This window comes from Cladophialophora bantiana (genome assembly GCF_000835475.1).
Source record: "Cladophialophora bantiana CBS 173.52 unplaced genomic scaffold supercont1.15, whole genome shotgun sequence".
Taxonomy (NCBI): domain Eukaryota; kingdom Fungi; phylum Ascomycota; class Eurotiomycetes; order Chaetothyriales; family Herpotrichiellaceae; genus Cladophialophora; species Cladophialophora bantiana.
Window position 1 is genome coordinate 507011 of NW_015971589.1, and position 14268 is coordinate 521278.

At 52.2% G+C, this 14268-nt stretch overlaps 4 protein-coding genes across 4 annotated transcripts; 1 reads left to right on the plus strand and 3 right to left on the minus strand.

The window, feature by feature from the left end:
* Positions 1 to 200: 200 nt before the first annotated feature.
* Z519_09346 (uncharacterized protein) lies at positions 201 to 1543 on the minus strand (the record flags this gene model as incomplete). The annotated part of the gene is made up of 3 exons (XM_016767069.1): positions 201 to 997; positions 1055 to 1437; positions 1491 to 1543. The coding sequence occupies 3 exons, from the start codon at positions 1541 to 1543 to the stop codon at positions 201 to 203; spliced, it is 1233 nt and encodes a 410-aa protein (XP_016616585.1).
* A 1832-nt stretch (positions 1544 to 3375) lies between these two features.
* Z519_09347 (uncharacterized protein) lies at positions 3376 to 7293 on the minus strand (the record flags this gene model as incomplete). The annotated part of the gene is made up of 1 exon (XM_016767070.1): positions 3376 to 7293. The coding sequence occupies one exon, from the start codon at positions 7291 to 7293 to the stop codon at positions 3376 to 3378; it is 3918 nt and encodes a 1305-aa protein (XP_016616586.1).
* An 816-nt stretch (positions 7294 to 8109) lies between these two features.
* On the plus strand, positions 8110 to 9909 carry Z519_09348 (uncharacterized protein; the record flags this gene model as incomplete). The annotated part of the gene is made up of 1 exon (XM_016767071.1): positions 8110 to 9909. The coding sequence occupies one exon, from the start codon at positions 8110 to 8112 to the stop codon at positions 9907 to 9909; it is 1800 nt and encodes a 599-aa protein (XP_016616587.1).
* A 1021-nt stretch (positions 9910 to 10930) lies between these two features.
* On the minus strand, positions 10931 to 12572 carry Z519_09349 (uncharacterized protein; the record flags this gene model as incomplete). The annotated part of the gene is made up of 4 exons (XM_016767072.1): positions 10931 to 12265; positions 12316 to 12364; positions 12419 to 12470; positions 12563 to 12572. The coding sequence occupies 4 exons, from the start codon at positions 12570 to 12572 to the stop codon at positions 10931 to 10933; spliced, it is 1446 nt and encodes a 481-aa protein (XP_016616588.1).
* Between the last annotated feature and the right edge of the window lie 1696 nt (positions 12573 to 14268).

A 14268-nucleotide genomic window follows, 5' to 3' on the forward strand; every position in this document is an offset into this window, starting at 1 on the left:
GGTATTGATTAACTGTATCGACGGAGGGAGGAAATGAGAATGTGTAATTAAGCGAATAAGGTGATGGGGAAAGAAAGACATGTTCTTGTTGATGTTGCAGAGGAATGTCAAGCCAGGCGGGTTCGATGTGTTGTTCATCGACTGAACGAACGCCCGGCGATGCTCGTGGTCATAGTCATGGTCGGAGTGAACAACTCAACTTAACTCAGCGCAGGCCAGACGCCATTATCAATAAGCCTGAACAGATCCCACTCGGCCGAGGCCTCGGTCTTGAAGTTCCAGAAGAACCAGCCCTGAATCTGGGTCTCGTACACATCCAGCTGGGCGCGGATGTAGTTTGCGGTGCTGGTCTTGTTGTAGTCGCTCCACTGGTCGATGAAGTTGATGTCGGCGCAGGAGCCGACGTAGGGAGAGCTGCTGTAGCTGTCGTCGGCGTTGCGCTGCGAGTACGTGCCGTCGTAGCGGGCACCGATACCGTAGCCGTTGATGCCTGGAGCGCAGTCGGTCATGGCCGCCGTCCACTCACCGCAGATGACAAACTTGTCCTGCCCCTGCGCCCACGAGCTGGCCTGGGAGTAGACGTAGTCGACGTGCTGCTCTGGGGTCATTGCCACCTCGTCGTCGGTGAAGACTTGGTATTCATGGTGATCGACAATAGCTCCGGAACTCCCCTGCCCGGTCAGGACGCCGTTCCAGGAAGACGGAGCGGCGAAGCCGTCATGGATGATCACGGGTGTCTGACCCGATTGTCGAACCACACCGAAGCCTGCCTGATAGTAGCCTTGTGTAGCGTCCCGTCCGCCAGGAAGAATGTTTATCGACGGTTCGTTGAGAAGTTCGATGCCCGAAACCACGTCTGCGTATGGCGGACTTGCATATTGCTGTGATATTTGCCTGATGACATTGAGTGTTGCATCGATCGTATCGCCTGTTGTCCAGCCCGGCGTAGGGGTACGTTGACCTGAATTATCTTGTCCGTTCTGCGAGAGCGGTGCACCTAGGACAAGTGATGAGTTGGGCATCCCACGAGTCTTGGACAAATGATCTTACTCACCGTGGAGGTCAATCCAAACCTTCAGGCCGGTCTGACGAGCCCAACTAATAGCTGTCTCAAGGTAGTCCGCGGCACCTTGGATGTACGGGTCACCGTCGTACTTCTGGAATGCCCAGTACCCTATAGGGATCCGGACTGTGTTGAAGCCATTTGCTGCAATTTTCTGAAAGTCGCCCAAAGAGACCCAACTGTCCCAGTGGCTGCGGAGAATGTCTCCAGCGTTCGGCGCTTGTTGGCATAATGTATACTCATCGACCACACTGCCCCCGAACTGCTGGAATATTGATGGTGTGATCCAGGGTTCGAGCACTAACCAGCCACCAATGTTGACGCCGCGGACCGGAGCTGAACCATATGAGAATTGTCGTTTGTTCAGAGGAGAGCTGAGGGAAGCCGTCAACACGTCTAGACGCAGCAATGGGTCTCGAAGACTTACGCGACAGTGGCAGTAGCTACGAGAGCTATGAGAAAGGTTTTCCCAACCCCCATGGTTCAATGTGAAGGACTTGAGAACAGCGACAGGAGATGACAACCGACTGTCCTCCGGGTTGAGTGCCTCTTGCTGCTCGGGGTCGGGATACCAGAAACAGAGCTCGAGGTCAAGCAACCTTGTGCAACCGTGGGCCCTTTATGGTGTAAGGTCAGCGGATGACCTGCAGCAAAGCAAACAATCGGTGAGGATGCTGTTGGCGCCTTGATCGGATTGGAAGAGAGTTACCTAGGAATAAATGAGGGAAAGGATGTTGAAAGAGGTCACAATGGCATATCATGTGGTATAGAAAAGAAAATGGATCGAAGAGGGAGGCTGCAGACAGGCTGGGAGAAGAATATGCCGAATGTGTTGATCGTCGAAGAGCAGTCGATGAAGGTGGAGGTATGGGGACACAAGATGACAGAGAAGAGCCTCGACAAGGAATAGCATCACGGCTGGGGTGGAATTCTCGTCGCGTAACCAGGGGAGCATTGAGAGCACAGATCCTGTATGCTTGGACAGAACATGGTGAGAGTGGGTATAGCATTTTCTGGAGCTTGTGGGCTCAATGGTTGTGATGTGTGGTTGTCTGCTGAAGCTGTTGGTGGATAGAAACGAATGCAACAAATCCAGTTATTGATTGGTTCCCCGACCACTTGATTGGAGCCTCCATGTTCCTGGTAGAGCCAACATGGCAAAGGTACCATCGAGCCCCACGGAGTATGTCATGCGGCGGGGAAGGGACGAGGCGAAGTAACAGAGAGGCAGGTCAACAGAAGCTAGAGGACCCTCTTGCTGTCTCCTCTTCTGGTATCCGCTTTGCATGCTGCGGCCAAGGGCTGCCTCAGAAGTGGATAAGTCTAAAGCAAGAAAAAAAGGGTCGAAATAACTGAACTTGGTTCGAGGGATCCAGGATGAGATGAGGTTTTGAGAGTTAGCGCAAGCGAAGACAAGGGAGGCAGCAGTTGAGAGGCTGGAAGCAAAGGCCTGGGCGTTGTGTGGTGGCAAAACAGTATGAATTGTCCATGTTGGGCCGGATGGAGAATGCTGGGGGGAAGCCGGATGCTTTACTGTCGATCCCGAAGACCATGACCAACCACCATCTCCCTTTGTGAAGGGGTTCCCAGTCTGGTGACCAACAAGCAATTTGGGTGCATCATTGTGTGGATAATTCACTGCTCTCTCTGGAAAATGCTTGATGGCCTTCAATCCATATCAAGTACAGTCCCCATGTTTGTCGTCCATTCGAGCCCTTGTTTGCTGGGGAAAAGATGCGGAAGCTCACGTTGCTTTGCGTGTTTTGCAGTCCCCGAAAGGCAAGATGCTGGTGTCCCGCTTACCTCTGCGTTGCCTCGCCTTGTTTTGGGCGCTCGCGCTGTTGTTGGTGCTCCCGCCCCTCGGTTCATGGTCCCTTGCATCGCCAGCCACTGGCGCCCACAATCTGCCGGTTTTCTCCTGGCACTAAGCCTTCCATGGACCAAAGGCCCGGCCACAAATCCTGCCCAGGCACTCTATTTTCACGTGTCGAGTCTCGCATGCCAAAGGCAATGCACGAGTCTATTCGCCTCTTGTATCTGAACACATTGTCTCACTCTCGATCAGCTCAACAAACTCACATTCCCAGCTGCGGGGTTGTCGTTTTGTTTGTTGACAATCCTATGTAAGCATGTTCCCGAGCCACGTCACCTGTTTCAGGCGCCGTGGCATCGTCTGGAAAAACACCAAATCGCCGACCTGCCGAATGAAAATCTCCTACCAGGTACCGGACCGACCCAACGAATGACAACGATGCACATGACAGTCTCCGATTTCTATTGCGAATCGATGGGTACCTGCATATCGACGCGGTTCACAAAACCTCTGCGATACTTTGTCGCTCAATGATGGAGTTTTGGGCCGAGTCTCGCGACACCCGATAATAGGTTCCTGTAAATTTCGAGCATTCCATTTGTCGCAGAAAGTCTTCGTCGTGAGTAATCACCACAAGTTGGAAGTTCGACTGCTGCTGTCGGTATTCGATGATCTCCTTCAACGACTGGGCCAGACTTTCGATGTTGTCGCGGTCGAGGTTCGTTGTCGGCTCATCCAGTGCAATCAGTCCACAATGGATGCTGAAGACTTCAGCCAAGGCTAGGCGGATGATGATGCTCGCGAGGACTTTCTGTCCAGCACTGCACCGTCCCCGCATGTCCATTTCTGCACCTCTCTTGACCATAACCACCCGATAGTTATACGATCGATTGCCTCTCCCAGACTCATTTTCTGCTCGAATCATGATTGTGTCGACATCGGTGCCCCGGTACGTTTTGCGCCATAGCTCCTCAATGATGCTGTTGATCTCCTCCATCTTGAGGCTGTGGTATTTCATGATTGCCTTGTCCAACGCTCCGCCATATCGTGCCAGATCTTCTACAGCCGCTTTGGTTGCTTCAACCTTGATGTGGGCTTCTTTGTACCGTTGTGGCGCATCCTTCAGATCTGTCTTGTAGTCTTCTAAGATTTCCGACAATTGATTATCCTTCGACTTCACTTCGCCCAAGAGTCCACCCTGCTGTGTCCCGAGTCTGTTGTATTCCATGCTGTACTTTTGTGATTCCTGCTGAAAACGGTCACGATCAGCTTCGGCATTGTGACTTTCAAGTTCCTCAATTTCCTCTCGCAGCCGTGCAAGGGCCCGGCTCTCTTGTCTGTATCGGAGATTGTCAGAGTACTTTCTCCGTGTCGACTCGCCATCCCGGATTCGTTCATTAGTCTGGTTGATTTCGCGCGTGAGTTGGTTCTGTTTGCCTAGGAGGCCATCCAATTCCTGCTCCAGATTCTTGAGGTCCCGGTTGACATGTCCGAGCTGATTTGGCCCGCCGCGGTCCATGTAAGATTGAATCTGTTCATTCAGAATATCGAGATTGTTGACCGTGTCATTCAAGCTGGAGAGACCGTCTGACATTTCGCGTTCTTTAGTGGCTGCACGCTGATCAACATCATCGTATTTGGCCCGGGCTGTTGCGATTTGAGGTTCCAGCTGCTCGATTTCCTTCGTGAGATTCTCCATGAGCTCCCGCTGCTTTTGATTATTTGCTCGAAATTCCTGCACCCGAGCTGCGAGAGAAACTTTCTTCTCAAGCTGAAATACAATATTGTTCAAGTTACTTTTGAGGTCCCGTAGTTCAAGCTCCATGCCGGAGATGCCTGCTCGAGATTGCTCCTGCTCGGTTCTCAATCGGTTAATGACATTTTGTGTCCCTCGCACTTTTTGGTCCGTAGCATTCAGCTCCTCTTGAATCTCTTCCAAAGTCCGCGTATTGCTCTGTTGGCTCTGTTTCGCAGACAGTTCCTCGACCTGGCTGCTCAGCGATCTGATTTCGCTGTCGCACTTGCTGATTGAAGAGACTGTTTGACCAATTGACTCAACATCACGCTTGACTTGCTGCTTTTGAATCACGCTCTTGTCATACTTCTCTAGCTGTGTTAGCAGAGACTGTCGCTGAACATCCAGATCAGCCGTCTCCTGTGCGACCGTGGGGATCTCAGAGTCGACGAGCTTCTTCCAGGTTCGATGAACCACGCCGAGATCTAGCATGCGCTTGTATTCTGCTTCGGCTGCTTCGGGGTCAGATTGCTCTGCATGCGCCTTCGTCTTTGCAATCAGCTTGTTGATGCGTTCTTGAAAATCTGCTAACGTTTTGCTGCCGAGCGTGAAGCCCCGCATACAAGTGCGACACGCTGGCTTGTCTCCTGAACACGCATCTAGGACTTGTTGGTAATAGTCGTGAAGGCCGCTGAAACCTGAATTATTTTCTCTGGCTTCCCTAACGTTTTCTTCCGCCTGTTTGAGCGCTTCATCATAGCCTTGGGGGCCGTCCTCGATAACAGCGCGAAGTTGTTGTTCACATTTTTCAGCCTCGTTCTCCTTGCGCGAGAGGTCTTTGCGGGCAGTTTTCTGCTTGAACTGTAGCTGCTCCAACTCCCGATTTACCGAATCTCTTTCTCGCTCGGATGTTGAGACTTCATTGGTCACGTTCCTGAGGACTTCCTGATGGGCATTCTCGACCTTCTCAGCAGACCATGCTCCATGACCGAGAAGGGCTGTGATACGGTCAGTGTGAGCGCTCAACAATGTCTCAAGGCGTTTCTGTCGGTCCTTCAACTCTTGCTTCACAATGGACAATTTTGCAAGCTCCTCCGCCTTCTTTGTTGACCAAAACATCTCGTCTCTCAATTTGGAGCTGATCTCTTCAAAAGCTCGGAGCTCTGCATTCGCATTCTGAATCTTGTTGTCCCAATCGGCCGCTTCCGCCGCCTGACGCGCCTTTTGAAGTTCTTTGTTAAGATCATCAATCCGTGATTCGGCTACTGCCTTGCTTCCCTCATCGACCGTGATCTGATTGACTCTATTCTGGAACTCTCCCGCTTCGCGATCGTTCGAGTCTATCTGCTTTCTCGCGGTGGTTCTTTGATCTTGAAGAGCTAACTTTCGCTCAGTCAATTTGTTGATGAGAGTCTGCGCATCCCGTCGCTGTGTGGTGTGTTCAAGCCTCGCCCGATCCAGATCTTCTTTTTGATGTTTGGACATCTTCTTGATCTTGACCAGGAACTCTTCGACTTGATTGTCGTCCTCTAAGTCCTCGTACCCACGGATCTGATGTTTCACAGCGGCTTCTCTCACCATTTCTTTACGTCTTTCAAGGTGACGTTCGTGTGCCTCCTTCTCTTGTTCGTACTTGCCCTTCAACTTCACTTTCTCCTCGCGCTGTTTACCCAGCAATTTCATCTGGTCTTGTTGCCCGATGTATGCCTCTTGCTTCTTGCTCAACTCATCTCTCAGCTCTTCTTGTCGGGCTTGGAATTGGGACAGGGTTGTTTGCAGCCACTCGTCCGTCTCACGGACTTCTTCTAAGTGGAGTTTGAGATCGTTAATGGTAGCCTGTTTGCCTTGAGCCTCGATTCGCTTTCCTTCCAACGCCCCGAGAATTTTTGCATATTCCTCGCCCTTTCTCCAAGTTTCATCTGCCATTCGCCGAGCATGATCGATTCTTTGCTGCAGCTCCTCGCTTTTCTTCCGGAGTTTCTCAATCTCATCTGAAAGAGCCTCCTTTCTCTTTTGAGCTTTTAGGGCTCGAGCTTTATCCAGTTTCGCATGATCCTCCAGGATCTTATACTTGGCCAACTCTTCATTATGCTTCTTCCGAATCTGTTTGATGTTTTCAATGGCCTTGGTATATTTCTGTGCCTCAAAAATCTCATCGAATTTCTTTTTCAAAGTGGTAGGATCACTCAGAGGCCAGAAGCTTTCGTCTTGGTGGCAAAAGATGACATTGTCAATGATGGCGGTGGATACACCGAGGTATTGTGGAAGGATCAAATCCAATTCGGCAACCCGAGACGACACGACGGTTCTCTCGCCCCGCCTGCTCACAACTAACGAGCATTCCAACGTCTTCAAGGAACGGGTGGTCTTTTTCACGTTCAGCTCCAGGCGCCGAGAAACAGTTAGTGCAGCTCCAGAGGCTGATTTGAAGGAGACTTGGACCCGGGCCTTGACTTGACTGTCGCTGTTTAATTTCGGGTCATGGACGAAGGCACCGCCGACTTTGGTGTTTGGAGGCTGCATTCCTGTGAAGGCAAACTTTAGGCATTCGATGATGGTAGTTTTCCCCGAACCATTTTGGCCCACGATGAGAGTCAGCGGGGTCTCAAACTTTATATGTTGTTCTTGGTTGTTGTCGAAGGAACGAATGCCCGAAATCTTCAATACGTGAAGCCGGGACATCCTTGCAGAGGTGTATGGATGACCACGTTTGACAATTGGATGAGACGCAGCTCAGGAGAAGGCCAGGAAGAGCAGACTGTTGCGGGCATCAATGAGAGGAATTTTGCAAGTTGTGGGGGATGGACAGGCGTCCTCAACAAGGCAAGACAATTCCTATAGGTGAGTGTTGACAGGACCTCCTTTGTCCTATCTAAGCACAGAACAGTCGGGGTTGACGATCGTCTTGGTGTGAAAGCGAAGAACGCGATGTTGGCACGTGGGCCGACAGGCTGCTAGCGCGGCTGCCTTTGGTTTCGAGCATCGCCCTGGTGGCGGACCCCACAGGCGCCTAGTCACGTGCCCTTGGCGGAGACGGCGAGCTGTTGCCAGGTTGGCTTCGCTGTCACGTGGCGTGGCCACATCTTGATCTGTAAGCCATCTTGAGATCTTGATTCTCTTCGGCGTTTCATCGACTCATCGAAGTTCCATCAGACCACAAATCCTCGCTATCATCTCAAGCTTTGGGCCATTCAAGTCATTTCCAAGGCCCCCTCCTCGGGTGCTTTTTCCGTTCATGAGTGCGACTGTTCTCCGTATGCGGCCGAGCCCTCCACTACTGGTTTTGCTTCACCAACCTCCCCCGCGCTCCTAGTTGGTGGGAGAGACCGCTTTTGCTTCAGTGAGCCCCCCTGGATTAGGTACCGACAAACTGCTGGTCCCCCAAATCAGGTAGAAAGGAAAAACCTTGCACACCGACAATAAGGCGTCGAGCTCCAGACCCACAGCTTCTTCTCTTTTGGCGTAATGGGGGGGTTCCAGCCCGAGCCATCTTCCATGATGGACTCTTTCACCCTCCAACCAGCCTTGCTAGATGCATCGCTCGTCGGCAGCGCAGACATCAGCGTATATTCTGACCCCTTGTCCCTCGATATGGCCTCGATGCAACCCGCACCTTTTGACCCAATGGATTCCATGCCGTCAAGCTTGATGCAGGATGGCTCGAGTAAACCCGATACGCCTGACAGTTCCATGCCGGCCAATGGCATAGGTGCTGGACCATTACCCACCGACTTTGCATTCCAACATGCGCATAACTCGAGCAACACTGTGACCGAATTCACAAGGAGAAAGAATTGGACTCAGCGCTTGCTCGAGGAGCTCAAAGACTTGTTGTATATCCTAACTCCTGACGGCCGGATTCTCTACGTTTCGCCCTCGGCCAAGCAATTGACCGGCCACGACCCGAAAGAACTGATAGACAAATCAATATCTGATTTTATACATCCCGACGACTCCTCTCTTTTTATTCGCGAATTCAACGAGAGCATCGCTACTGGAAACTCTGTTCGCTTCTTCCACAGGTTCCGCGGCATCGAAGACAAATACCGTATCTTTGAGTGCCATGGTCATCCACATCTTACCACAGAGATCACTCAAATCGCTATTTCAGGACCACCTTTGAGTACAGGATTTTGTCGAGGCTTTTTCATGATGGCCCGGCCGTATCCAACTCGAACATCTGAGCTCTTGGATTCGTTCCTGGAGCATAAGATTGAAAACTTCAGGCTCCAAGCGAGGATTGCCGCTCTAAAGCGCGAGGAAGCCGAGGACAGGGACGCCCAGCAAGAGCATTATCACAAGCAAGCCGCCGGAGTCACCGCCTCACGAGCGTCATCAAATTCAGCCGACATTCCACCCACATCACCATCTGCGACAACTACTAGGCCGGATTTTACCGACTATGGTGGCATGCCACCGCCCGCAAAACCGACAGTGTCAAACATCGCCCTCACCCGCGAGGCTTTGGATGAGGCCAATGCTTTTGCTCGTCCAGACTCCATACGGGACAAAATGGCCCGATATGAAGGCTCTTCACACGTCGACTCCATTGAAATGTTGACTGGTCTCCGCTACCGCGAGGGCGAGAGATCCCACGGCATATCGACCGGTGGCACCTCCCCTGCACTCATTCGTGGCGATGCAGGTATTCAAATTCCCATTGAAAAAGTCGATGCACGATACTCATACATCGACAAGAAGCACAAGAAAGTGAAGAGTGCCGAGGAGTACGTTTGCACAGATTGTGGAACGCTCGATAGTCCTGAGTGGAGGAAAGGCCCCAACGGTCCGAAGACGTTGTGCAATGCTTGCGGGCTGCGGTGGGCAAAGAAGGAGAAGAAGAAGCAGGCCGTAACAGATGGAGTATCGTCGAGTGCGCTGGGAAATGCTAGTCCTGCAACGTCCAAGACTGCCGAGACAGGAGCTGCCGACCGAGTGTCGTCAATTGCCGTAGTAGGAGATGCCAGTGGTATGCCGCCTGCAGGCAAGACCAGCGAGACAGGAAATGCCAAAGCAGCCTCGACGGCAGCGGGAAATCCCAACCCTGCGGTATCCGTGCCGAAGACCACAGCCACCGCGGAAGAAACGGTAAAGGCCGAAAGAGCCGAATCAACCGCGGTAGGAAATGGGGGTCCTACGGTATCCGCGTCCACAGCTACCATCAACGGGATAGCAGCCACTGAAGTAGCCCTGTCCAATTCAGTGGGAGGAAATGACAGTCTAAGGACGACGATTGCCAGCACTGTCGGCGATGGCGGCATTCGACCTTCTTCTGCTGTCAAGCATGAAACTAGCTAGGCGGAGCTGACGTAAAGAGCAAGCCTCGAAACTGATGCGCTTTAGCATGCACGCGACTGACCGCAACGGGATTCAGAGGGAGGAACTAGAAGGGGGCCGATGTGATACACTGCCCCTGGATGAGGCTGAAAGAATCCTGCATATGCATGCAGGAGTTCAAAGCCTTAACAGTTCAGTTTGTTTCATCCCGGCCTCCCCTGTCCGACGAGTGTCTCTCTCCAAAGTCGGACCACCTCTCGAGCCTGGTCGCGTAGCATTCTCGCCTCCACCCGAGAAGTATACACACAAAGCCACGAACACCACTCTATATACCCCCGACGCGACATAGCTCGATGTACAATAGTAATGAATGCATGAGAAGGGGACACATAGAGAAGAGAGGCGGAGGTGACTGATGTATTTATTTGCATACGAACACGAACAAGACTAGGACGATGCAAGGTATATACATATATATACGCATCTAATTTGATGTTCCATTGCATTAAAGTGGACAACCTCCCTCTTGGGTCGTTTCCGTCTCCCATTGCTAGAGGAACGACCCTCTCTCTGCCTCATACAAGATACATATCAAGCAGCAAGACGTGGTGTAGCTATTCCGTCCGCCAGCTCACCTCTGCTTTGGTCAACTGATTAAGCCACTCGCTTCGCACTAGGGCGCCCATCCAGCCGAACGTATTTAGACACTCGTCTGCGAAAAGGGGAGTCAGGAACTCTGTCTGTAGCCTTCTGTTCGTTCCCAACTTCCAGAGTAGGTTCTGGAATCGAGTTCGACCTAGCGGATTGTAAAATCATGCACTGGCCAAGGTGGCTGTCTGGACGATACATGTTCTGTCTGATGTAGCATCTTTTTTCAGCGGTCGAGATCAGGTTAGATCTCTGTAGGTACGACCGTGGTGAAGCCGTATTCGCCAGGAGGTAGATTCAAGCAACTTAGCAGACTTGGATCAATATGTTTGAAAATATTTTTTTTGGAGGGTTTTCGCATATGTCCCTAGACTTGGTGCAGATAATGATTGCCTCAAGTGACCCTCCTGGCATCGACAGCATCGGGTCCGACATTCTCACCCGGGTTTCCGGTGTTCGACTCGTCCTCGGTCTTTCCGTCTGCATCTACGAGAACAATGTCGCCATCTTCCGTTAGTAGCTGCTTGCGCTGATTCTCGCTGTCTGTTCTACTCTCGTCAAGTTGCATGGCGTCCACATCACCACCTTCAACAGCGTCCTTGAGAACGATTTCAAAATCCTCTGAATCAGCCGTTGACCCGGTCCCAGTTTTCGATATCGTTTCTGTGGCTGTGGAGCCCACGGGGATGGCGTCTCTAGGAAGGACGGTCTGTCCATCATTCGCATCTATTCCCCTCTCTTTTCCCTCCTCACCCGATGGACTTCCAATGTGAATTTCCACATCTTGGCCATCGACTCTACCCATATCCACAGAGCCCACGAGGTCGGGTCCGCGGGCGTGAGGCACCACATCTCCTTCGTCAATGAGGCAGTTCTCTTCCATTGTGCCGCTCACGTGTGTGTCTGGAGGGTTTCGGGTCACGGGCACGACACCAGCCTCCTGTTCCATGCGAATCAACTCGCCTTGTGTGACTGCGCCATCGGGCCTCTCAGGTACTAGGAGATCTCCATTGCCTTGCGTGACCGACAACGTGAGGGAATCATCCAGCCCATCTGTGCTGGTGCTGGTGTTTGAGTCTAGCGGGCCTGAATCTTCGCCTGAATCCTCGCCACCACCCATTCCATTCCGCAGCCACGGTATTGGAGTCAAGAGCGCGCCGCCTAGACTTTCGTCGCTGCCCAATGAATTGCTGTCATAACCATTGCGTACATCGCCATTATTCCAAAGGATTCCTCCTCCTCCATCTCCATTGACGCCATTCACCACAGGCGGAGTTTCGGAAAGCGGAAAAATATTTGCAGGACTGCTAACGCTGACGACTCGGTCGATGGCCCGCAACCATGCAGGGAGGGTTTTGTAATGTTTTGTGGGGTATAAAATGAGCTCTGCCAGCCGCTGTATCGTGTGAGGTGGTCTTTCGGAAAATGATGATCGAAGTGTATGGGTTACGCTATTGAGCATCTGCAGCAACAGAGCAGGAAGCTCATTGAGAGCAGCCGGGGCAACGTCTTGTGACTGAGGGAGCGAATCAGGGACATGGCTCGTTGAGGTTGCTGATGAGGTCGGGAAAGGTGGGACGGGAGGAAGAGTCCGCAAGGGTGTGGATGGTGTTTGTGAATTGTGATTGGAATCTCCGATTTGGGCAGGCTGTGTTTGAGTCGGTGAGGACGGAGCGCGTCGATTTATTGTAGGATACGGTCGTGGCGTAGGGAATTCCGTATATACGATCTATACATGGTGTCAAACAAAGGAGGGCTAATATGCGTGGAAGATAATACCTCATTGAGTCGCTGGAGCAGTGGTTCGATGATGGCTGGCCACTTTTCGCTAATATGAAGTAAGTCTCAGGTTGTTCAAAGCTGGATAATGGAGCGAACACACTAGTCCATCTCACCATTGCTGGCTACATTCTGGAGAGTATGTTCATCCAAGGCTTGCGCAAAAGTCAGCGGTTCTGGGATGAAGAATTTGCGTCTTGAATGTTTGACCGGGAAGATATCAACGCGAGCGAGAGTATGGACGTACCTAGAGACATATTGAACGCTGATGAGCCAGGTCAGTTAGGCGCAAGGGTATATACGAGCATCAGAGGGGATCTTGAGAAAATGCCATCCACGAGGCTGCATGCAGCATGGACAAATTCGAACAAGGCGGCGAGGCAGGCGTTTCTCCAGATGGTGAGGGCCAGCAGGCTAAAGAGGCGTCGAGCACGAGACTTTGGCGCAGTTAAGCGCCCACCAGCCTGGGGCCCTGCAAAATGCCGCCTGTTGCAAAGCATGGGGAGGCGTCCGGGCACCCGCCGGGGTGGCCTTCCGTTTAGCAATCCCCATCAGTGTCCCCTGGCCCACCCAGGCACACCAAGGCTTCGGAAGTATGTACTGTAAGTTTCTTCTTTGGGCATACCTGCAACCGGTCCTCCGAACCTGCCTTAGCGCACCCCCTCCCACTGTCTGCACGGTGATCAAAGGTCAATGCAACACCGTTATTAATGTTCTTCCGCACCAGCAGCCATCAGCACCCAAGATGGAAGAAGGGCCTCTGAGTTCTTTATCTAGGTAAGTTGAGCACAAATCGACAGCGCCGCAGTCTACTAGCTCCAACTTCTACGGTAATCGTACGCAGAGAGTATGTACATACTCCGTGCTTTGGGTACTGACATGATGCCAAGGCGCCTGACGTTGAAGTGCCAGGATTGCCCCATGCTTATTTGTCGGGCGCCAGGTGTCACAGACTTGGTTTTCCCTGCATGTCTTCAAGCAAGCCCTGCTGTGTCTTGCTTCCGCGCCACTGTACCTGAACCAGAAGGCCGGTTTGTCCATGGAGTCAACGGTGACCTGCAGAAGAGGAAGTTGTCCCGTCAGCATATCCAGCGTAAGATCTTACGAGGCACGGCTTCTTGTTCGGGACTTTGGAGCACAATAGAGTAGCTTTCCTTCTGTTGGTACGGTCCTACCCGTAGACCGAAGCCCTACGGAGCCAGCTTCTCTCAATTAGGGCAAATGCATCATTTTCCGCCTGCACAAGCAGAACCTAGGTATTGTACCTGTGTGTCTTGGCTGGATTGCCCTCACACCACATTTTCCCATCCCAGAACCTGTCAATCTGCAGGACTGGATGCGGGATCGACATGTACCGAGTACTCACGGAGTATGAAGTACTGGATATGGATATAATGGCTGTGAAATGTTGATATCAGGTTGACCTCGAGGGGAAGCAAGCGAGCGAGCGAACCCGAGCACAATCGAGGGTCGTCAGTGGCAAAACCGGTTGGCGATTGAAGGCCGGCCCCCCGGCCCCTTCGATACTATCCAATCCCTTTGGTCATGCCCGTTTTAGACGCCTTTGCAAGATTTGAGCTCAGCCAGGGAGGGCCGAGAATTCTAAAACATATCAATCCGATCCTGCCTTCCTTCGCCGCCCTGAAACACGCCTCCTTTGCTGCCTCTCGGCGCATGAGTACTTTTCCGATCAATTTTCGAGGTGTGCATTTATTCATTCAGGCCAAGAACGGGAGGAGGGTGCGGGTGGTGTTCAAACTTTCCAGGTGGCTGGCTCGAGCCTCGGGCAGATGTTGCGTGTGATGGATGGAAAAGTCCTTCAGTTGCTGTTCCAGTGCTGACACAACCCAGAAAGCCCCGGAAAGGCGGCAGTCTAGCCGCTGCGGGCGTAGAAATGAAAAATGTGGCTCACGCCTGGCGTGGGCGAGCCAGTCAGCGGTGCCAGAGTTACCG